At 38.2% G+C, this 23,469-nt stretch overlaps 3 protein-coding genes across 3 annotated transcripts; 1 reads left to right on the top strand and 2 right to left on the bottom strand.

Annotated features, from left to right (window-relative positions):
• Window positions 1-411: 411 nt before the first annotated feature.
• On the bottom strand, window positions 412-2,158 carry LOC118332668. Its single transcript, XM_035668063.1, has 2 exons — window positions 1,672-2,158; window positions 412-1,463 (listed from the first exon to the last, which is right to left on the bottom strand). The coding sequence occupies exons 1-2, from the start codon at window positions 1,907-1,909 to the stop codon at window positions 1,066-1,068; spliced, it is 636 nt and encodes a 211-aa protein (XP_035523956.1). The 5' UTR covers window positions 1,910-2,158; the 3' UTR covers window positions 412-1,065.
• Window positions 2,159-2,324: 166 nt separating this feature from the next.
• LOC118332667 (protein 60A-like) lies at window positions 2,325-5,930 on the bottom strand. Its single transcript, XM_035668062.1, has 5 exons — window positions 5,633-5,930; window positions 4,978-5,135; window positions 4,771-4,863; window positions 4,542-4,672; window positions 2,325-3,942 (listed from the first exon to the last, which is right to left on the bottom strand). Exons 1-5 carry the CDS (start codon window positions 5,752-5,754, stop codon window positions 3,793-3,795), a joined length of 654 nt encoding a protein of 217 aa, XP_035523955.1. The 5' UTR covers window positions 5,755-5,930; the 3' UTR covers window positions 2,325-3,792.
• A 5,322-nt stretch (window positions 5,931-11,252) lies between these two features.
• LOC118332899 (putative UDP-GlcNAc:betaGal beta-1,3-N-acetylglucosaminyltransferase LOC100288842) lies at window positions 11,253-12,852 on the top strand. Its single transcript, XM_035668333.1, has 2 exons — window positions 11,253-11,258; window positions 11,360-12,852. The coding sequence occupies exons 1-2, from the start codon at window positions 11,253-11,255 to the stop codon at window positions 12,464-12,466; spliced, it is 1,113 nt and encodes a 370-aa protein (XP_035524226.1). The 3' UTR covers window positions 12,467-12,852.
• Window positions 12,853-23,469: the final 10,617 nt, after the last annotated feature.

Genomic DNA, 23,469 nt, shown 5'->3' with positions numbered 1-23,469 from the left:
ATTTAATAGAATAAATCAATTATGCCAGCTTTAAATCTGCAACACCGAGATACATACTTGCGCAGATAACTTATAACTTTTTACCACCAGAAGACCAGACGTTGTGAAATCTAAAAGCATGAAAAAAACTAGATGGATAGCCATGAAAGTAAACTTAACAAGATAATTATAAGTTAATAATCACTTTGAACTTATATGATTTTTTGACTTAATGCACCTTTGTTATGGATAAAATAAACATGAGCCATATGTGCACATGGCATTTCCAAACAGATTCATTGATGCTAGAGCCTAATAACCCTCTATGTGAGCATGCCTGAAGACCACTTTGATGGATAAATTCCCTTATAAATCATCTCAACATGATTAGACTGTGAAGAGACCAGAAGGTGGAAAACTGTAGAATAACAGTTTCAAGCTAGCAACTGTAGCTGCCAGTAGTTTACTGTAATTTAACAAGAAATTTTGTTACAGTGCAGACAAACACATACAGGATGACCAGGATGTAAGTGTATACTTAATCTGTTTTGCAGTTAACTGTAACAGGAATTTGGTTTGCATTATGTTCTTGTTCTATATAAGGTTACAATAATATCTTTTAATGTTTCAATAGTCAAACACATGGGTGAAAAAGGAAAATAAAACCTTTTAATATTGCTATAAAACTTACAACAATTAACAGATCATATTTACATAATTTATCTGAGAACTTTTTCATCACTCTGGTTGCTTTTGAATAAATCACTGAAGGTTTCATTGTGCTATCATTGCTGGTAATAGAGTTAAATGAGAGCAAAGAAAGAAAATAAAGCCAAATTAGTAAATGTGTAAGCCAGTGGTATATAACTATGAATTAGTTACACGTTACTTTATGTGTTATAGTTATAATACAAGCAGGACTTGTGTTGTATTGAGTATTTCCATTTTCTAGTTGCAGCCTTATACAAAATAATTAAAAATTAGCTGCACCTCAACCAACTACCACAATAAAAAGCTTATGCATTAATGCATGACTTATCTAATGTTATAATATCTAATATTATTTTTACATTGTGGTACTTTTACTTAAGTAAAAGATCTGAGTGCTTTTTCCATCACTGAGATTTTATCCTCCACCGTCTTGGTTGGACTGATTTGGATTTCTCTGCCAGAAGGTGANNGACATTTAAGAACTTTGTCCCCCATGACATCTTCCTGGGTGACAACTTGTACGCAGAATGAAGCCCCCATCCTCTCTGTGCTGAAGTGCTGAGTGACATCGTACTGAAGGCCACAGTTCTCTGCGATTGTGGTGGGGCTGTTGTGTGCATGCATTGTGGTGGCAGTGGGGGCAGTGGCTTTTACTTCCAGGATCTCAGGTCCAACTGAAGATATATCCACAGGCAACACCACATAGGCTTGCTGAAAACTCTCTCCAATAGTGCACTTGAGCTCCATAGACCAACAGTATTCTCCGGGGTCTCCTAGGAAGAGAAAATATTCTATGAAGGCCTACACACTGATAAAGTCTGTATCAATCAAGCAGGGATGGAGTGACATGAGAGAACAACTTATACTACTAATACTGTCTCAACATTTAGTTTAGGTATTATCTTATCAGACCACACTCATCTTAAGATAGGTCATTTTGCAGCATCTTTAAGATGAAAATGTTACTGGGTGGCTCCTTACCTTCTATGGAATCTTTAAGCCGTATGTTACGATTATCCTGAAGTTGCAATTTTCTGATGTACGTCATCCCAGTGCACTCCATTAAACAGTCTGTTAGCTGTGTCACCGTGCTGGGGATCAGTTTTAGCAACTTTTCCTTCTCTGAGCACTCAAATGCCCCTACAGCCAGCAGAAGGGGGCACATTGTGCCACAAAATACCCACAGTGTGAAATACCTTGTCATTCTGTCCAGTGTCATAAAAGGATAAAACTGCTGGCTATGTTAAGCTATAGGCCCAGATTGTGCTGTCCTCTTGTAGAGTAGTTGCTTTAATGTAGTCCAGGATCAATTGCTTCCTTACACAACGTGAGACTTATGGATTAAAAGTCTTCGGCAGCCAAGAAAATAGAAATAGAAAATGAGTGTGCATGCAGAGCAACTGAAAACTAAAGTGCGCAACATGTTGCTCTTCCCCATACCAGTGCCTGGTTTTCTGGAGTACAGTGCCAACATTTCTTCCTCTGCTATTTTCCTTCCTCCAGACTTAACATGCAACTGTCTGGCAGATGTGAAAGGCTGGCATAAGGAATGGCTTTAACAAAATAATATTAACATATTAACTTTAGCCAAAAATAAAAAAAATAAAAAACAAGTGAAAGCAAAAAAAAAACAGTTGGTTTCAATATTTTTTATTAAAATAATTGTGAGCAACAAATCAGTAAATGAGTAAAATGATTAAGATGTTATATCAGGGTCTTTAGCGCAATAAAACAATTTGCATTTGATTCACTTAATGTATTAATTAAGTTGAGATGATATATCAGTCTCATAAGTAGTAGTCCACTTATACTATACTATAAAATATTTGAAAAAGTAAACAGTGAGGTAATTTTGTGTTGGAGCATATAACATAAAACAAACAAAATATATGTTAAGGAAATAGAAAATCCCAACTGAGAACTATAACCAGTCATGAGAAATGGTCAAAGAGACAACAAAAAACCAACAACCAAGAACTCTGCTGTTTAAAAATGCATTAAAAAGCTCACATAATGCAAATCAAACAAAATGTTTGGGATTCATTAACAGAATATAATGAAACAGACAAAAATAAATCAACTGACCCTTTTTGTGTTAAATCACACTTTAAACTCATTTTCAGACTTCAGATTTCATTTTTTATATTTTATCTACTATGCTTTCATCTTTTTTTAGATTAAAATTTTTTTACTGGCCGGAGTAACAAAGCATTGTGCTCATTATCTTGAAACATGAACATGGAGCATGGCCAATAGATGTTGGTGGAAAAGCACAGCACAGATGTTCAACAAGATTTGTTCATACCTAGAAGAAACTGATACTAAGTTTAATTTGCAGGGAGTTTAGCTGGTGAACACAATATTAACTTATTACTCTCCCTGCAAAACATGTGAGCGTATACTTAATTTACAATTACAACTAAACAATTATCTATTTTATTTGACCTCAGTTTGCTTATAAGGAATTAAATTGACTTTTTACCCATAAGAGTTGATTCACACATCAAAAAAGAGACAACTAGTCTGTAAGAGGATTTGGCACTGGACAAGTCTCACATTTTTGGAGGGAACACTCAGTAACTGTTAGTAGCTTTAAATAGCGCTCGGAGATTTATTGAAAGATAAACTGGCAGCATGTATCACACGAGGGTCAGCTGCACTTTCTAGCTCTTAGTGCGAGACAAATGCCTACAGAAATTTATTTTTATTGCATATTTTAAGCTTAATTGTTGGTAACTGTATATAAAACACAATAGCACAGATATGTACATGGTAACTTGAGATCAATAACGTGATTAAGCTCAATCATCTCGTCAGTTACTAAAGTAATAATTGAGCCGTTTTACTGTTTGTCTGGCACTTGTATTATTCTTTCTGGTTTGAATAGAAAAACAAGAGACAGACTTTGCTTTGGTTCCCATGCTCAGTGTTCAATACACATTGTGTCAGTGTTAAGGATGTAAGATAACAACTTAAACTAAAGAGAAATACTCTAGAAAAGTCTTTGTGAGAGACGACAGACCTGTATATGATGTATTTTCTGTTTTGTGTGTGCGCCAGGTAGGTCACAGATGTCACCCACTCAGGACTATAAAACAAACATTACTCTTTGCTGGGTTGCTGGAGGTTGCCATGTTCACAGCCGCAGCTGTGGGTTAGCTGCACAGAGGAAAGGACGAGAGTGCTGAATTCATCCAGGTAGACGATAGGTACCATTTTCTGGGAGGTGGGCTGACAACATGGCAACTGGGCCTGGAGAATGACAAAGAGAGGAGGAGTCAGCGAGGTGACACAGTTTGATATCCATACTGCAGAAACTGCCCAAAAGATCTATGACCCATATTTAAGTTTTTATTGTTTAATCAATAGACATTTTCACTGACTGCAGAAAAGAAAATGCAAACATTAATTGCATGCTACAACGGGGGTGTTATATAAATAAAAAATCATTCCAACCTTATGTTGGTAGAGGGAGAAAGCAGGCTTATGCTGGCAGCATTTTCACCTCCACAACACACCATAATGATGCACACAGCATAGCAAGTACTTTTGATACTTTAAGTATATTTTGCTGATACCACATTTCTACTTAAGTTTCTGAATGCAAGAATTTTACATGGAATGGGTATTTTCATAATAATTTCATACATCTGGCATAAGGCAGTTTTCAGTCCATCAGAGCGCTAACACGGACTCTCACACATATCTATAGGACATTTTTCAGGTCAGTTTTGCATTCTGAGAGGAAAGTAAATGTATCAGTATGTAATCAAAAATGTAAATTAGTAGACTATAGTGATTGGGGTTTGCTGACACTTTTTTCAAAATTTAAATGTCTTAGAGAATTATACCTGTGAGTCGGCATCCTGGACGTTGTTGTGGGCTGATGGAAATTGTGCAATGTTCCCTTCAGTGTTGCAGAGTGCACACTGAACGATGGTAAGGCTGGCAGGATGGATCACCCAGTTGTCCCATCCCAGATCTGGAAAACATAACCATGGATATTACATGCATTACAATATTTCTTAACATATAAGTGCATGTTGCAATGTATGAACATATACACACATTATTGCATACCTTTCAGGAAGATCTCAGAGGCCATGGAACAGCACTTCAGGCTCGTACTGTTTCTATCATCAGGTGACACAGAGTAGCCAGAGACCACTGGAACTTAAAGGACACAGTAAATGGACAATGGATTAGGTAAATGGATAACATGATTAGGCTAAGGCTGTAAAAGTATTTGATCCCCCGCAGTTTCTATGAATTTTGGGTTCCACTTACCTGCAGAGTCCTTGTCTCTGTGAGCAGTGTTGCTGAAAGTGCTCCTCCATTGCTCTCTGACACCATCCAGCCCACCAGCAGGCAGCTGTGGCTCATCCTGCAAGTTGAGATCCCTGAGGAGACCCTTCCTGAAGGACTGCAATGACTCACCCTGGAACCTGAACATTACATAGCACTTTTTATTTAAATAGTGCTGAAATTAAAGAGGACATTTCATGAGTTACTATGTTAACACTCCAGTCAAGACATAAAAGTACACTAGTTAGAAGGTATATTTTAAATGCATGCCAGGCATTATTGTTAAATCCTCAGTTATTGACTCCACTGCTGAAGCTTAAAGAGGATAGTGTGTTACTCTGCAACTCTGCACAACCAAGTGTCCCTGAATCATGCAGAGATTCTCCCTTTTACCCATGTGGAAAGGCCTCAGCATGCATGCATCAACATATTGCAACATGCAATCTGATAGGCAAGTTTAGACCACTGAGGCTATTTTAAAATATAATAAACTCTGTGACCCAACAAGTTGTATTATAAGTCTTTGGACAATCTTGAGAAGATGTTTTTCAGTGTTCCCTGCATACAAAGCAATGTCACTACTAACAAAACCAGAACATTGCACATAAAGTGTTAGAAGAACAACTTTGATACTGACCTGTAAGGGGAAAGAGGAGAATTTGCAGAGGCAGCAGGTTCTTGCTTGGATGGCTGCAAAACAAATGCAGCTGTCACTGAGGAGCCCAGAATCATTGTCGTGATAATGAACGTAAAAGACATGGTGCATGAAGAAGATGGTCTATCTAAAGATCAACTGCTTTCTTGAGTCAGACTTGTGGCAGAAGAAGGTTGGTTCTGTGCGTCTGGTTGAACGGAGATATAGGAGTGACCAGACAGTGATGCTGCCCTACGTATTGTTTGCCAGTGCCTGGGAACTTGGGTTTTTATCTTCCTGTACCCCAGCTTGTCCTAAATACTTAACATTTTTGTCTTGTCCCCTGTGAACAAGTACAAGGAAGATTATCCAGTAAAGAAAGAAAAAGGCTAATAGACTGAAAACAGACAGGAATGAGAGGACCAAGAGACACAAATGTATCATGAAACATGTGCCCATGTAAAACAGAATACCTTATCTCCTAACATGCAGTTTTCCCCTTCTGACACCTCTTATGTAGCTGTTAAAATCAACATAAATAATTTTATTCCACACTACCAGAATCATACATTTAGTGGCCACCTAATTAGGTAAACACATACAATCTAATGAAATCCAACACAACATGATGCTTTGTCAGAAATGTTTAAATTCAACCATAAATGTATTAGGTCATAGTTTAATAGGTTGTCCTCCCTATTATATGCATGCATTGGGGCAGAATATTAGAAACACCTCTTACTGTAACACAGATCAGTTCAACACCACCACTAAATATGACCTTAATGTTAAAACATGAATTAACTGAATTAAAAAAACTGATCATTTTAAGCATAATAAAAGAAGACTTTATGGCAGAACAGGTGTATTAGAATGCATTAGACTGTACAAGTGAACTTAATAAAGTGCTCACTGAATGTATATTCTTTTTCGGCTTGTTCCAGCTCACCTATGCTGCACATTGACAGTATACACAGTGGACAGAGCTTAATGGTCTGTAAAGTGAAGCCAATGCAGAAGCGTCTTAAACATGAATTCTATCTAATGGCCACAGAGGGCAGCTCCATTGGCTGCAAGAAAAAGTCAGATAGTATGGAGTCTAATGGGGAAATGACCCTACTTCTCACTTGATTTATTAGCTTACTAAACACTTTGATAATGACTTTATGGTCTCAATTGCTTGTTTCAAGTCTTCTTCAATGCAACATGATGTGGATTTTGTAAATTAAGTTTCAATTTTGTGTAAAATAGACAATAAAACAGGGTATTCTTTGAGGTGTGGCTACCTTGTGACTGACATTCATTCTCAGCTGACCTCATGGTACTCTAATCAAATGGTCAAACTAGGCAGTGCTGATCGAATATGAATCAAGATTATGGCACTGCATTGCCTATTTGTACCTTAAAGGGGACAGTTCACCCCAAAAAGAAAAATGTATATTTTTCTTCTTACATGTTTTGATATTTATCCATCTAGATTGTTTTTGTGTGAGTTACCAAGCTTTGGAGATATCTGCTGTAGAGATGTCTGCAGGTGTAAATATAATATAATATAATATAATATTAAAATATTTTGATTTTGGAGTAAACTGTCCCTTTAAAATGAAAACACTTTAATGTCTTGTGCGTTATTTCATACATATTTCCCCAAAATTCACAATTTTTGGAAACTTTATTAAATTGATTTGGCTGCACAGCATTCATTAGTAAGCCCCAAGATGCAAGTGAGAAAATAAATTCTAGTGATCCAATTTTTAAATGTGATCTTAATTGTTTTTTTTTTCCTTTTTGTTTTCTGTATTTCTAAAAGACAAGCTGTCCATTCATTTCTGCAAATGTGTAGTTATCAGTTTCTATTACAACTCCCATTTTTTGGCCTGAAATGAAAGGCAGAAATCTATGCTGATAAACGTAATAACAAAGCCCTGTGGTTGTCATTCAAGGACAGGATCTGGAGGGAAGAAATGTAACACAAAACAATAGTGGCTACTGCAGGTGATGTTAATATCTGAAAGCCCAGAACAAGTTAGCTTGACAGCATTAACAGTTGTGTAAGCCAGCGAGGGTAAGAAGCATGGAAGGAATGGTAACTTCAAGTCCTCAGGTGGACTCTGAGTCCTCCTCACAGATGCGAAACTGGGTCACAGCAAAACATTCCCATGTAGCCCAAAATACACAGTTTATCTCCTGCAGTGGATATCAAACCGTAATTACTCAACAGTGCCACAGGAATGCTTGGTATAAGCTGATACAAGACTTGCAATCCTTTTAGTGAAGATCATGTTCATTACTGCAGATGTTACATCTGAGATGTAGACCTGTACTACCTTTGTTAGTGCATGCATTAATCTGTCAGGTTACTATATATCTGTTAGAAAACATATACTTTGTAGAAGGAGCTGAAGAGAAAGTATATTCCTGATATTTTCACCCTAAAGCACTCTGTGTATCAACCTATTAGGGCCTCATAAGTAAATAAGGAAGAAAGGAAGTAAACTTTATTTAAGTACATTTCAAAAGCAGAGTTACAAGGCACTGTACAATGCAAACATTAGAAAGTTAAAACTGTCAGTGGTTAAAACAAGAAATAACAATATGAAAAACCTTCTTAAGGAACAGGTGAGTTGGTTTGTACCTTCTTAAAACTATCAACTGACTGATTTTGACTGAGTTTATTATAATTTGAGGAAAGCAGTTCCAGAGGGCTTTTGTTTAAAGCCTAGATTTTGGGACTGCCAGAGGGCCTTGGTCAGTAGGTCAGGGGACACATTAATTCAGAAATATGGTGCCAGCCCATGTAGTGCTTTACAAGGTATTAGAAGAATTTAAAAATCAGTTATACATTCAAAGGGTAGCCAATGCAGGTTGGCTTATACTTGTGTAATGTGTGACCTACGACATGTAGAAGTCTAGCAGCCTCATTTTGGATAAAACAGAGCCAAGACACAGAAGAGTGATTCAAGGTGGTGAACAGAAAACTACAATAATTAAGACAGGAGTATGACTTCTTCCAGATCTTAAAAGGATAATACACCTTTTATTTCTTATTTGTAAGAAACAGTATTGCACAACATTTCTTATTTCTTTATAACACAAATATGTGATATGATCTTGCATAAGATGCTCTACAGGTCTCAACAACACTGTGAAGATCTCAGTCTCATGTCTTAAACTATCGTCAGGTCTCAAGCTCTCCATGCTGGAACACTTTCATAAATGACAACCCATAACCCGGCATTGGTGAATAATGATTGTTACAACATGCATATAAAGAGCAAAGAGAATAACTCTGCCAATAAGTAATATCCGTGTAGCTCTGTAGCTGATATACTTTATTCCTTATGTACCTATTGATGTCAAGAAACTATTAGAAACACGTAAGTAGTAAAGTTTCCTCAAATCTATAGTGCCCAGCTGTTTTAAATTGTTTTGCATATTTAAAAAAAGGAAAGCATAAATCAGTGAGTTAAGTTTTTTATGTTTGGTGGGAAAGTAGTGTGTCAGGAAGTTTTGTGAGACGGGTTTAAGAAATTGTTCGTTTTGTTTTTTTCATGGGATTTGTTGGCACTAATAATAATAGATAATAGATAATACTGTCAGCCACACACACAAACATTCATGCACAGCTTTGGTCACTGTGTGATAGTGCAGTTTTGAACCTTCTATAACCACGCATGAATGAGAAAGTCCTTGAGTATCAGACGTCTCCCACCACTTCCTTGTTGTAGTGCTGCTGGGAGTCACACCACCGACAGCTGGTCCTGGCCGGGATCACAAAGAGCCTTTATACACAGAGAAGGGACTGTGGAAGATGAAAGATGCAGATGTTCCACCAGCAGACAACACAGAGGACATTCTTGAAATGTATTTCAACACATAAAAGACAAGGGGGAGTTTTATAGTGCTTTTACTTTTCATCAATGTTTAATTTAATATGGTCTTATTGAAAATGAAGTAGGATTTAATGTAGCAAAATGGAGAAGCTACATTAACAGAAATTCACTTGTGGAAAACAACAAATATAGAGATACATTTCAAAAATGCATGTCTGCACAACAAGATGATAAGTGCAGACAGTTAGAGCACCCACTGTAACAATGTAATACAATCTAATAGTTTTGCAATGAATATATATATATATATACCTTATAAAGCTTTCATTGTTATTGAAATTTCACAAATAATGTCAAAAAGATTCTGTTTTTTATTGGATTATACTATACTGTGTGGTCTTGCCCATCGGCTGGATGATATTGATTGTAAATATATGTGCAAAATGAACTTTTTTTATATTATATTAGTCAGTTATACATATATTTTCATACACACACACACACACACACATGCACATGCACATGCACACACACACACACACATGCATATAACCAGAACTACAATAGGACACAATAATCAGCATCTGCTTCTGAACTATCTAAAGCTAAAGATACCCTGAGCCTCTGCAATGTTTAGAATGGAGGATTCAAATAAACAGCTAAATAATATTCTGTATAACTTAACTTGAAAGTTAATTTAGACACGTGTCATGTATTCCTTGAGACAAGCAGATGTAAATTACCTGTTAATGGAGATGAAGAAAAAAGAATATTGACGTTAATTAATAATAAGTCACAACAATGACACTTGAGGCCAACACAAAACAGTTGCTGCCCTTTATCAGAGCCTTCATTTGTTTATTCAGCGTAGATGCCAGCCATAGTACAGTTCAATCTTAATCCACTTTCATTCTTTTGTTTAAGTGATCACACGGCTTGTGTTTTTGTGAAGCTGCAGAGAGGGGACATCCAATTACACCATTACAACCACTGGGACTTGTGCTGTGATACCTGGAATATTTAAAAGTCAGAGATAACGCATACTTAATTTCTCCTAAAATTATACCAGTGGCAAATTTGACAAAAATGACCACTGAACAAGTGAGGGAAGGTAATAAAAGAAAGGTAAAGCGTTGAGACAGAGTTCCTTTGGTCCATCCGGGGCTTTGCTTTTATTTAGCTGTGTGATTATTTTGAAGGTAGGTAATATGCACTTTTAATGGGCCCTTTAGATATTAAATTAAATTTAAAGTGGCTGCTGGACCAGCTCCACCAGGTAAGCCAGCAGGGTGCCCCTATTTATCATAACATTTTTCGAATATAAAAATGTGTAGTGAAATAGATAAATAGGAAAATGTGTATACTGAATTAGGTGTGTCTAGTAGTTAATGAATTGATAATATTGACATTTTCATAGATTTTTAAAAAGGAGAAGATGTGATTTTAAGAATTTAAGATAACTGAACTTTTTTGTGGAAAAACCATATCAGACAAATTACTATTTAAAGCTATATTATATGTCTTTAATGTCAGGGGGATCTTAAATGTCCTTGATCAAACTATTCCATACCTGTATCATTAATGTTGTATGCATGATGCAGGATACACTCCTCTTGATGAAGCATGTGACACGGGGTTGGGGTGCAGGGTTACAAGCTTCTACAGTTTCATGAAAGTGGAAACCCTGTCTGTCAGAAAGTATTGTTGTGGAACTGACTACAGCGGGAGGTCCTTTGGTCACGTACAGCTAATAAACACAGAGAAACAACAAGGCTGTCAAGGCAGTTGTCATGCAGGTACAGTGTTAATTCTTTGTAGTTTATTCATTGTGATTCAAGTTTGACTGGCTATCTTTACAGTAATTCATGCTCTGTCTATTTCTTATTTCATTCTCCAGTGTTCCCTGTGCAAACTGCGTACCCATCAGTGGTGTTTCCTCCTCTTCAATGTGCTACTCTTCCATGCCCTGTTGTTTGGGGCAGATTTTGTCGAGGAGTACCTCCTGCAGCCCACGCCTGGGGTCTACACTGATGGCATGGTTGTTGATGTAAGAGAGAAAGCAAGGAAACTAGACCTCAGCAATGCCAGGGAGAATGTGTCCCTGGCCTACCCCATCGCTAACCCCGATGCCTGCAAAAACTCTGACCTCTTCCTCCTCACTCTAGTCTTCAGTTCCACAACTAATATCAACCAAAGAGATGCAGTCAGGAGGACATGGGCCAACCAAACGCTCATTCAAGGCTTCCCAGTGCGGATACTGTTTTTCTTAGGATCAACTCAGACTTCCGCTGCTCAAAAGGACCTCATGGCAGAGTCTGACCGCCATAGGGACATGGTCCAGGCTCATGCTGTTACTGACTCATCGCTCCGAGGCCCAACAGAAAGGACAGTGCTGGCGCTCCGCTGGGTGATCACCTTCTGTCCCGTGGCACGCTTTGTTCTGCTGACCAAGGACTCTGTGTTTGTCAATCTACCTGCCATCGGAGGTTACCTACTCGGGCTGCACAGGCATCCCGAGGACCTTTATCTGGGCAGGGTGATCCAGAGAGACTCTCCTGACAGGGACCCCAACAGTCCTGGCTACCTGCCCCCAGCTCTCTACCCTGACAAGTACCTGCCTGAATACTGCGACGGCACAACTTATGTTCTATCCCAGGATGTCGTTCGAAAAGTGTATGTAGCGTCTGCAGCAGTCCGTGCACCAGTGCCAGCTGATGTTTTCGTGGGCCTTTGTGCTCAGAAGGCTGGTGTGGCACCAACCCACAGTGCCAGGTTTGCAGGAGAGCAACATATTCACTATAACGTCTGCTGTTACCGCTATCTGTTCAGCTCGGCAAGAATGAATACCCATGAACTAGACAGAGTGTGGGCAGACCTGGGGCAGAAAGATGGAAGATGCTCACCATTAAAGACCTATTCTGGCCTGGTGACCTGCAAGGCCCTCACGTACCTGGATAAACTGCCCTTCTTCAACTTCCAGGGTCAAGCTGAATCACATGGGTAATTGATGACGAGAAAGACGGAGACAGAGAACGTTAGGAAGTGGGGTTGAAAGAAAAGTGTGTAAATAGGTTTGTTGTCCTTGTGCATATGTGTGTGCTAGTGTTTGCTTTTGCCTGTCAGTATAGTTGATAGCTAAATCCATGTTAATTTCTTTATATGACAGCTAGATCACTATTATAGAAACATTCAGCCTGGAACACTGTAATATATCCACATTGCCAGATGTATGTAAATAAAAATGCAGTTGACTTCTAATAGGGTTCCAGTAGAGGAAGGATTAATTATTTTTCCCTTGAGTGAATTTTGCATTGCAACATTGTTATTATCTAATGTATAAACTAGTTGTTTCTATATTGGTCGGCAGTTAGGCCAATGCTTATGGGGAGGAACAGAGAGATAAAAATGCAGCACACTCGAATGGAACAGAGTCCTTGTTATAGTAGGAAAAGCACAAGGCGTAATAACATTAACAAGTCAAAATGTCTGCTGTGAAAAAGGCCTTTTATGTGAGTCTTAGACTAGTCATATCAGAAAAAAGCACAAGTGGAGCTAATAACATTTATGTAGTTATGGCTCTCCTCCATCATATTCATTATTTTAGTAGTAGTTTAATAAATTATGGCAGTTTAGGACTAACCAACCTCATAGACTTCCAAGAAATTGTATTACTTGAACTCAACTGCAGGACCGTTCACAATACATAATACCAAGGAGGACATCTAGTGTCCAACATGGGGTAATGTAACACACTGCCTGTGCAACTGGGATAGTTTGTATTTATAAACATGTCATTAGGTATCATTTTGATGGTATCTAATGAGCAAATGGGATCCATATATCCTCCTATAAAATGAATTATGGCCTAGTGATAACATTTGCAGGAATGAGTCAATGATCAATAAACAGTGAATAGTTACCAGAATTATCAGTATTTTCAATATTTGAAGGATTAAAATAGATGCATTCCACCCTTTTTCTTGTGGAAAGTTTTGCATATCATTCTGTTTTAGCGCGAGTGAAAGGTGTGAGCATTGGTACTGCAGGAAATGAGTCTCTCTCACTTCCATTTTAGATTTTATGTCTTTTAAATGCTGCTCAAACTACTGCTTCTCTCCCTAAATTCCACAAAAGGAAGGTTTGGCCTCAATCCCAGCACCGCTAGCTAACCAAACAAAATGTTTGGGTGTTCTACAAACCTTTTCTCTTCTGTTTTACTGCCAGTGGTTCACACTGCAACTCTCTACTCCACCTTGGCCAGGTTCCATTGTGTCTGCAAAGCTTTCCCTGGCTGCCTGTCTCACCACATCAGGCTAAGGTATTCAAAGAATAACATCTCAGCATGTCTATAATCATTCTGGCTTGTGACCAGTCATAGCAACAATTTGACTGGCATACCATCAGTGTGAGCCCGGATCACTCTCCAGGATTAATCTGGATTAATTAGCGTCAACACCCTTCCATCTATGGCCCCAGCACCACATGATCCCTAAGCCCTCACCTCTTTACCTGGTCTTTCTGTCTGCCTGTTCCTAAACAACTGGCCCAATGATGCTTAAGTGTTAGACCTTTGTCATTTTATGGTCGCTACCATTCTACTTGTGTCACGATTGCCTGTGAAGCACCCAGGTAGCAAAAGGTCTCTGTTGGGGAGAATAGGATAATTATACTTTTATATTTATTTTTCCAGCTTTTTTGCTGGTGTTGGACTTCTAATAGTGAATAGAAACTATTAAGGAAGCATCTCAACACGAAAGGAAAAACTTATTTGCTTTCTTGCAGAGAGTTTGTCAAGAAGTTCAATGCCACTCTTGTATTTGTCCATATCTGGGAGCGTGGGGAAACAGCTAGCTTGGCTCTGTCCAAGGCAACCATCAGAAACTCCACTGGAAGTAATTGTAACCCTTACCCCCAAGGACTAGTCCAGCACCTAACCCCCCGAAAAATACCCAACTTGTTATTTTTACACATCAGACACATCAGAAGATATAACATGACAATTAGTTAGCTTAAGAGGTGCTGTTTTTTTTTTAAAACCTTCTGATTAAGGCAGGCTAGCTCTTTTCCCTTGCTCCTAGTTTTTATGCCAAGGCAAGAAAACCATCCTGTGGCTCCAGCTTCATGTATTGCAGTAAGAAATGACAGTGGTATCTGCTTGTCTAACTCACAGCAAGAAAGCAGATAAGCTTATTTCCAAAGATTTGAAATGGTTCCTTTAAAATTAGGTCCAGAGCAGGGGCGAACTCTTGGTCTTATGTCCACACTAACAAAAAAAAACATGCTTTTTTAAGACCAGAATCTTAAACATTTGCGTTTGTTTTCTTGCTACTGTGGAATTGAACAAGTTGCCAAAAGCATTTGTGAGTGCAGTTATTCTTTGCACACAGTCATCAACATAACCCACTGGCTCAAAAACTCTGTCAAGGTCTGGAAGGATTTTCCAAGAGAAAGTGGAAACAGGGTCTGCAGAGCGGGAAAGCCATCAGACCCACCAAACCACATGCACGTACACAAATACGTACACATACACTCACAACACAGCCTGCAGAGATTGTTAATGTGAGGTCGAGGGGTCGGTAAACTGCATGTGGGTGGTGCAGTGCTCTAATGAATGCCTCTCCTTAGAGAGACACATCTCTGCACAGAGGGGCTCATCAAACCAGAGAAACACTGTCTTATTTGAACTGCCACTGATTTGAGGGGAGGGTTAGTGGGAGGTAATGTCTCAACTGATGAAAGATATAATTGTCTTTCATTTTAATTTTGTATGTTTGTGCACATGTGTCATTCATGAGAACATACAGTGTGCGTTTTTATACGTCAGTGTGCAATCTTTCTAGATTCTCGTGAGTTTTCTGTTCAGATCAGAAGCTCAGTGTTCATGTGGCCTTACAGCCCACGTTCATTTACGTAGAAGCAGTAACCTCAAGGATAAACCCTCTTTTTGACGACATTTGTGGTTTCTTCTCCTTTCCCTTTTTGTAAACTCCATAATCTTTCCTTGGAGGTTTTGCTAACTTTGCCAAGCCAGTAGTTTTTTTTTTGCATCACATACAGTGCAGTTTCCCTTGACTTCTTGTGTTTTAATTACACATTCTATAGCTTTTGGCTGTTCTTACAGAAAGATTTTTTTTTTTTAAAAACTACTCCATCTGGATGAAATTAAGTGCATTAAACATAAATTATTTCAGTACAATTCTCCATTTAACAGGTCTGGGGTTGAACACGAAGACTTCTCATAGTATTTAAAGCAACATTATGTAACTGTTCTACCTTAAAATAACAGCTTCAAAATTATTTTGATGGTACACTGACTTTAAAAAAGGAGAATGGTGCCTCTTTTATTCACACTCCGTGCCCTGTACGCCTATGTAACTTGTAACAAGAACTTCATAACATTTTACACCAATAAGGCACACACCACCAACTATGTTAGTGATTTTGGCAAAATTAGAGAATTTTTATGGAGGAAATAATTTCTGGTTTGCCTTGTGATATCCTTTGGCAATACTGCCTTGGGACACTAAAGCAGTTCTGTGAGGCTGCACATAGGCACACTGTTGCCTTGAGCTAAATGCTAACATGCTGATGCTTAGCAGGCATAATGTTTACCATGTTCACCATCCTAGTTTAGCATGTTATCATGATAACATTAGCTTTAACTACTAAACACAAAGTAACGCTGAGCCTGGTGGGAATGTTATTCAGGTATTTAGTCAAAAACCAATGAAAAAAAAAAAAAGTTTTGACCTTATGATGCCACTAGAGGGAAAGTTGATGGAGAAAAAACTATAAAAGTAAACAAAACAAAAAATTGTAATGCATGTGTGTAATTGCAGAATTAAAACTCATCTTTAGGTCAACATAATCTGACCTGAGGACATGACCTCAGTGTCGTCAATGTTAGTTATGGCCCTGCCATCTCCTTCTTTTCTTTTACGCTTCTGGCAGGTTTGCATGAGGTTGGCTCGTGCGAAGGTCTGGACATGTGTGGGCAGTCCATTCAAAATGATGCTTCTGGTACTACTAGTCGTACTCCAATGGGATGGGCTTGTCAGTGTACTGAGGCACTGACTGATTTATCAAAGGGATCCTCAGTCACTGCTGTCAGGATCAGTGCTGGGTGGAGACTTAGTCTGTAATAGAGCATATCGTATCACATGTTATTAGACGCTTGTACTGTATATGTTGATGGGCTCTAGTGTGGTTATGTGGTATCTTCCCCTCTACTTTGTTGCATATGCTCACTGCCAGATGATCAAGATATCTGCTAACACTCTAATGCCCCACGGTTCTCTTTCAGCTTTACAGCAGTTGTTGGGTTGGGCATTTCTTTCAAAAGCACTGACTACAGTATTATTGGTAAGAGAGAATAAAAATCATATACCTCAATGTATAATTAAATTACTTTGTAACTTATTTGTAGCAGCTTATTTTTATTTGGAGTGGTTACCTTGGTAACCTTCCTGGGTCTATCTATTAAGACATAGCCTACAGTGTATTTGCAATAACTAATTTTTACACAGTAAATAAAATAGTTACAATATTGCCATAAAAGTACATCAAAACCAATAATAAATCTAATTTGCACAACCATAATGCAAATAAAGCCAAAGGATACTTATTTTGATATATGTGTTTTGTAAGCTCGTCTTCTAAATTATCTCTTCAGTCTCTTTTTAGAAATTTTTTGGTAAGACTTTATTTTAAGCCCCCTCATTATGAGCTGTAAGTAATACTTAAAATGGTTTATAACACACCATAATGTAGGTGTACTTAACCGGTCTATAAACAGTTAATGAATGATTAATAACATAAAATAACATGGATGTATGATTCCACACATGAACAAATCATTTAACATTTTAACTGCTTACGTAGATAGGTGTAGATTTCCACCAGGGCTTTCAGACACATCTCATAGTCTTCATTAGTGACTGAGTTAGCTTTTTTTAAATAGCTCAAATATAAATGAATAACTTATATATACATATATAAACTCTTAAAAGGTAAAAAATCCTGAATCTATGAATATGCATATTATGTTTCTCTGCTGGATACAAGATGTCTCTGACTTCAAAGTCCATTCACTTGAGCACTAGCTTCAAGTTTCTACATCACACTTATATAAGTTTCATACTGGACCAGGATTGACTACTAAACAATTTGCGATGTCACAAATCATACTGGTAGGCCCCGCCCTATAAATTCATATTCATCGCATTGGTTTTTAGTTGAGGGAGTATGATGTGACATTTCCTCTCCAGCCTTGCATTGTAGAGTGCTGCGATGTTAAAATACTTTCATAACAGAACAAGAGTCACAGGGCTGCTGTGCTGTAATCACAGTCAAGCTGGATAGGAAAAAGTCAAAGAGCGAGAGAGAGCATACGTGTGTGTAAGTGTTTTACAGGGAGGCTTGACTTGTAATAACAGTAATTATAAAGCTGGGTTCTCCAATAAAACCACCTCATCATACCACACATCTCATTACAGCTTCCTCCTCAGTGGTTCCACAGGAACTGATGGGTTATCAGAGTCCAAAATCCATGACAGTGCCAAGGATAGCTGTCTTTAAGCACGATCTGTATATCAAACCTAACCTAACTTTTGTGGTTATGGTTGAGGTTTAGAGAGCCAATAGAGTACACCGACCACAGATTTATACTGCTATTTTTGTGTGACTATAGGAACTAAATGCATCCTACAACAATATCCTTCCATGATATTGTTTTTTAATTTTCAGCAGTTCGTGTGGATATTGCTGCCTCAACAAGTTGTATCATGATAAGAGACAGTGTGGCCAAAACCTCACATAAACCCTACTGCCATCCAGCACTATGCTGTTTCCCTCAACATGACTTCTAATTTTCTATTTTACTCTTAATTAGATTTTTTCTAAATTTGATGGTGTTTGAATCTTTCTAAGTCTATATTTATATCTGTAAATATACCTTATTTCTTTTGTGAAGCACTGTGCTACCGAAAGGTGCTATACAAAGGAACTGCTTGCTGTAAATGTATATATAGACAGATATGAGAGTGGTATCAAACATCTTAATCGAACATCTTAATCGAACTCTCTACCAGGAAGCAAACACGTGCATTTCTAAATTTCAAACTATTCCTTTAAAGGACCAGTTTGAAGGACGTAGTGGCATCTAGGTAGTTATAGATTGCAACTCCATCCGGCAACTCTCCCTTTCCAGGTGGGAAGGAGAAACTAATGGCCACGAAATGACAGCCCTATTTGGAGCCAGTGTTTGGTTTGTCTGTTCTGGGCTATTGCAGAAACATGGCAGTTCAACATGGCAGTCCCCATGGAAGGCAACCCACAGAATCTGTAGATATAAACGGCTCATTCTAAGGTAACAAAGACATAATGATTCTTTAAATTAAAAAAGTGATTATACACAAGTGAAAACATACCTCTGAATGATACATTCAATTTCTGCCAATAGGTCCTCCTAAATGTTACACACGGAATCTTTAAATAGTAAAAGTGTCAGTAGTGCAGAGCATCTTAGCCAGAAATGTATCTTTTCTTTTTTTATTGTCCTCAACAGCCCACTTAAAAGCTGTAGGCGTACTGCCGTCAAGAACTATTAAATAACTTCATATGTTATCAGAAAAGTGTTTCACAGTTAGTTTAACTGATAATATTAGTGGAACTGAATCGATAAGACTCCTTTCACCTTAAGCGTCTACTCTGTCTGCGGTTGCTTTCTAGCAACAGCAGTCCTATGGAAGAAAGTGTATCTGAAGCTAAGGTCAGTGAAGCAATCTTCTCTATTTCTGCTGGCCCTAGATCAGTGGTCCCATTGTCCTCCCTCAGAATGTGATCTTAATCTGACCTGAATAGAGTTTTGTTTCAGAGAGGACTTTCAACCAGCCAGACGTGAGACACCCTGCAGTAAGCTGCTTTTCCACTGCGAGGGCTGCAGGCAGAGGTTTCATTGCACTGAGACTTGCAACTTCTGCTGGTCAACGGGTTTTACTGGTGTCTTTTATCTGTACATTATATCATAGGGCATCCTATAATACTTTTTATAGGTCTTCCTGCCAGAACTTTATCTTGTGTTTGTAATTTTCTTTTACTGAGATTCCTTTGCAGCTTTCAGTGGATGCTAACAGTTTAAGAAAAAACATGCTGTCCTAAAATGGAACCAGTCCATTGTCTCTTATTCAGAAGCAACTATTCTGTAATGATAGCTCTGACTTGGTGTGCACAGCTATGTGAGCTCTATTCCTGTACCAAATTATTCTGTCTGTTGGATCAGGTGCCAATGAACTGGTTTTGGGATTATTATATCTTGCTAACCCTCTTATTTTGTCTCTTCTTCTTTTACTCCGCAAAGATGCTTCTTCACTTTCACTGCTGCCTTTCTCACAGTCTGCATCCGCATACCCAGTGAAACAGAAACAGACAGAGGAATGGACTAACGAGTTAGCCAGTACCAGTGTGATGCTGGCACTATGAGCAGAGTCCTGTGGCTCCAGGGATGTTTTATGTGTGCCCAGTTTGATGTTGTAGCCCGGTCCACTCCTCGCTGGTCAGCTGCTATGTAAAGAATGCTGGGTGTGCATCTTTATTGTCTGATCAAAGGGTCTTCACTCATCGTATCTGGCTCTTCCCAGCCTGTCCACTACTGGGAAGAGTTTAAGTTGGTTTCTTAAAGGGGCGCTCCAACTATTTCAAACATGAGAACTAGTTTACTTGTGCTGAGGAGGATTACTCAGCCTGTGTGACCTCCCATGGCTCTGGGGGGAACTTCCCAAAACTGAGACAAAAATCCTGACGACTTCATTTGGGTAATCATAGCTGGGGCTTGGGGAGCATTAAAACCTGGGGGCAAAACATTTCAAAAGGGGAAGGTCTGTTGAAAGATGCTATTGAGTTGTATTGTGGGAAATGTATGATCTAATGTTTTTGGACCCATACTGGAGACTAAAGGTCATAATATCTCAGCCTCCAGTGGTTCAATTTTGTCCATTCTTTTGTAAATTCTCAAACTTCGTGAAAAAAGTCAAAAATTGCTGAGTGACCCTTTAATAATAGTTTATTTCCTTCTTAATTTCTGAATGCAATAGCTCCCTTTTTTCACTACTGAGCAAAGCTGGTTGCTATGGTTATGATTTCAGCCAACATTTAAAGGGTTTGTTAGAATATCTGATTAATTAGAGGTATTTATATATGTCAGAAGGACACTGAACATGAGCATGATTGATGTAAAAAAAAATTAGGCACCCTGGTGGCCTAGTGGTTATGGCGTAGACCACGGACCACAACATTACTCACTCGTTTCCTGTCATCCCTATTGGCTGTCCAATAAAGGCAAAAAAAATGTCCACAAACATACTTTAAAAATACATTTTTTGTCATACTAGACACCACCAGAAAATACACTATTGCTTTTTATTATAGAGGTTTTACATCTATTGTGGTTCCGTTGTAAACATCTCAAACAACTTCGAACGTATTCCACAGAACAAGACAGTCCAGTTGGCATCTTCAGGGGTACCACTGCAGGGTCCTTAAACAGAAAACTATAGTCAGCAGGAAAATTCTTTCACTTCAGTTTTTCTGAGAGTGTGAGTCATCTCATCCTCAGTACACTCAGCCTTTATGTCTTTACACCAACCACAAGCTGGCCAAGAATGTACAATAAGGTATGGAAATTGTATGAGGGATTGAGTTCTATGTGGTTTCACCCACAAACTGTGTGTGTGTGTGTGTGTATGTGTGTCTGTGCGTAATTCAAGTGCAGAAATGCCACTGTGTTGTTATATTTGTCGCTTTTGGATCATTTCCCACTGAGACCTGAATAGACTTGAGAGCTGTCACAGCAAACAGGTTGAATATCAAGGTGTCTCAGGTAGAGAACCACAAACATTGATTTCTGGGGCTCAGAGTCAGCATTTCAAACAACTGTTCTGCTGTATGGTCACCTTGTGTCGATCAGTGAGTAATAAAATAAAATCCTCTGCAACCGATAGAGAAATCTAACATTTAAGTGCAAAATATGTTAACAATGTCTGTAGAAACCAGACACAAAATGCAAAGGATTAGAGTTTCTTGGGGTCACTTGGAGTATAACCTGATTCAAAATTATTTCTTTCAGGGTCTGTGTACTCTTATTAGTATTATACTCTATATTTAGTGGACCTATTATATTTTTTATTTTAGCATGCTTTGTCATGATGGTTAAGAAATACTTTGTGTAAAGTTAATATTTCTTATTATTTTTCTGCTTCAGCCACTGGGATTCATTTGTCTTACATCAACTTTATGTAAACTTAACCTAACTGTGTGTCATACTGCAGTACAGACCAGTGTTTGATAGTCCCTCTAAACTGAAGATCAGTCATTTCACAAATTGATACTTAGCATAATTTTTTGTAACACTAGCAGCTTCAAGGATGGCAATGTCAGTTGGTTGGTTGATCCCCAGCTTTCTGAAATATCTAAACAACTATTAAATGGATTAAGATTAACTTTAGTACAGACATTCATGGTTCTCAGACGATGAATCCTAATGAATTTGGTGATCCTCTGACTTTTCCTCTAGAGTCACAATGAGGTTGACATTTGTGGTTCTGAGTTAAGTGAGTTAAACTGTTAGGTTTACTCAAAAGCACTTACACTGTGCCCGCAGTAAGTACAGACTTACAGCACCGCTATTCCTTTGGCTTTTGAGATATCTACCAAGGTGATATGTTTGATATTCCTGTCAACAGTTACACTATCATCAGATGTCACCCTGTCATCCTCTAATTTTACGAGTAATATTTCCCATGCCTTGATCTGGTGTACTTTAATGTATAGTGAGTAACATAGTGAAGATCCATCTACAAGTTATGTGAGTATAATGACACTAATTTTTCAATAAGTTAAAATAAACCAGTAATCTCAGAGTTAAATATTATGCAGGGAATTTGGACTGTGTGAAAAGGTGTTTTATATTTTAACCTGGTTACTTTAAGTGTAATTTCTCTTCCTCTATATTTTTCAATAGGTAATGACTGCAGCTTTAGAAATATACCAGTTCGGTGCTCGCTATGCTGTGCGTGTGTGAGCAGTGTTGTGTCTTCTGTAGCAGGGGGTGCGATTTTTAGCTTCAGGGGTGCCACTTCCTTTGATGCATGTTTGCAGTTTATGTTATACATACAGTGTGGACGCACCAGACACACCCACATGCATTCCTTCGTACCCTGTGGCAGCCTGAATATAGTCTTTTAATGGCAGGAAGAGCTCCACCCTTTTAAGTACAAAGTTCTAGATTTTATGAATATGTTGGATGCTGTATGTACTCGTTTCAGTAAAAGAGCCTTAATTTCATTTCTGTGACAGTTTGTTGACCATCTCAGACTTTAAGTAACATCCTTCTCCCCTAAAGGCTACGATCTTGCTGTGCCAAAATATTTCCACATGGCAACTTGTTAACTGCAACATTTTACAGAGGAAAACACAAAACACTTGAAAATAGAATTGTTTCCAGCACTGCAAAAGCTACACAATTGACATAACAAAACATGGTAGCTCTGGTGAGTGTGGAAAGGCTGTTTTGAATGGGGAATTTAATTCTAGCACAAGACTGTTGTGAGATTAATAAAAAGACTCTGGATTAACCTAACTTCAACTGATTGACACCTTGTGGACACTTTGCACACCCAAATTATCATAAACAATATTATGGTGTGTCCTGAAATTACCATAGGATATCAGAGGGGATTTAGGTAATTGGATGACAATCTATTCTACCTCTATCTTTATGCATGACAATAGAGGTAGAATAGGTTGTCATCCAATTATCTAAATCCCCTCTGCAGGTGTGAGAGATGCAGTATGATCACACTGAACATGAGAGCAAATGCAGTGTTATCTTTAGTTAACATATAATAATAATAATAATAATAATAATACATTTGATTTAAAAAGCGCTTTTCTGAATACTCAAAGACACTGTACAATAACAATATAAGAAGAATACAAGCACATCAATCAGTA

The sequence above is a fragment of the Morone saxatilis genome, unplaced genomic scaffold, assembly GCF_004916995.1.
Source record: "Morone saxatilis isolate NCDOM2014 unplaced genomic scaffold, NCSU_SB_2.0 Contig21, whole genome shotgun sequence".
In the NCBI taxonomy this organism is placed as follows: domain Eukaryota; kingdom Metazoa; phylum Chordata; class Actinopteri; family Moronidae; genus Morone; species Morone saxatilis.
The sequence above is the reverse complement of the archived record's forward strand: the minus strand, read 5'-3'. Positions and strand labels throughout refer to the sequence as shown.

Excerpts from the sequence above, each read along its gene's own strand:
- LOC118332667 (XM_035668062.1), bottom strand. The coding sequence starts at position 5,754 with ATGTCTTTTACGTTCATTATCACGACAATGATTCTGGGCTCCTCAGTG. Across the intron at positions 5,136-5,632 it reads TCTCCTCTTTCCCCTTACAG|GTTCCAGGGTGAGTCATTGC; the intron begins GTCAGTATCAAA and ends TGTAATGTTCAG. Across the intron at positions 4,864-4,977 it reads CAGAGACAAGGACTCTGCAG|TTCCAGTGGTCTCTGGCTAC; the intron begins GTAAGTGGAACC and ends GTGTCCTTTAAG.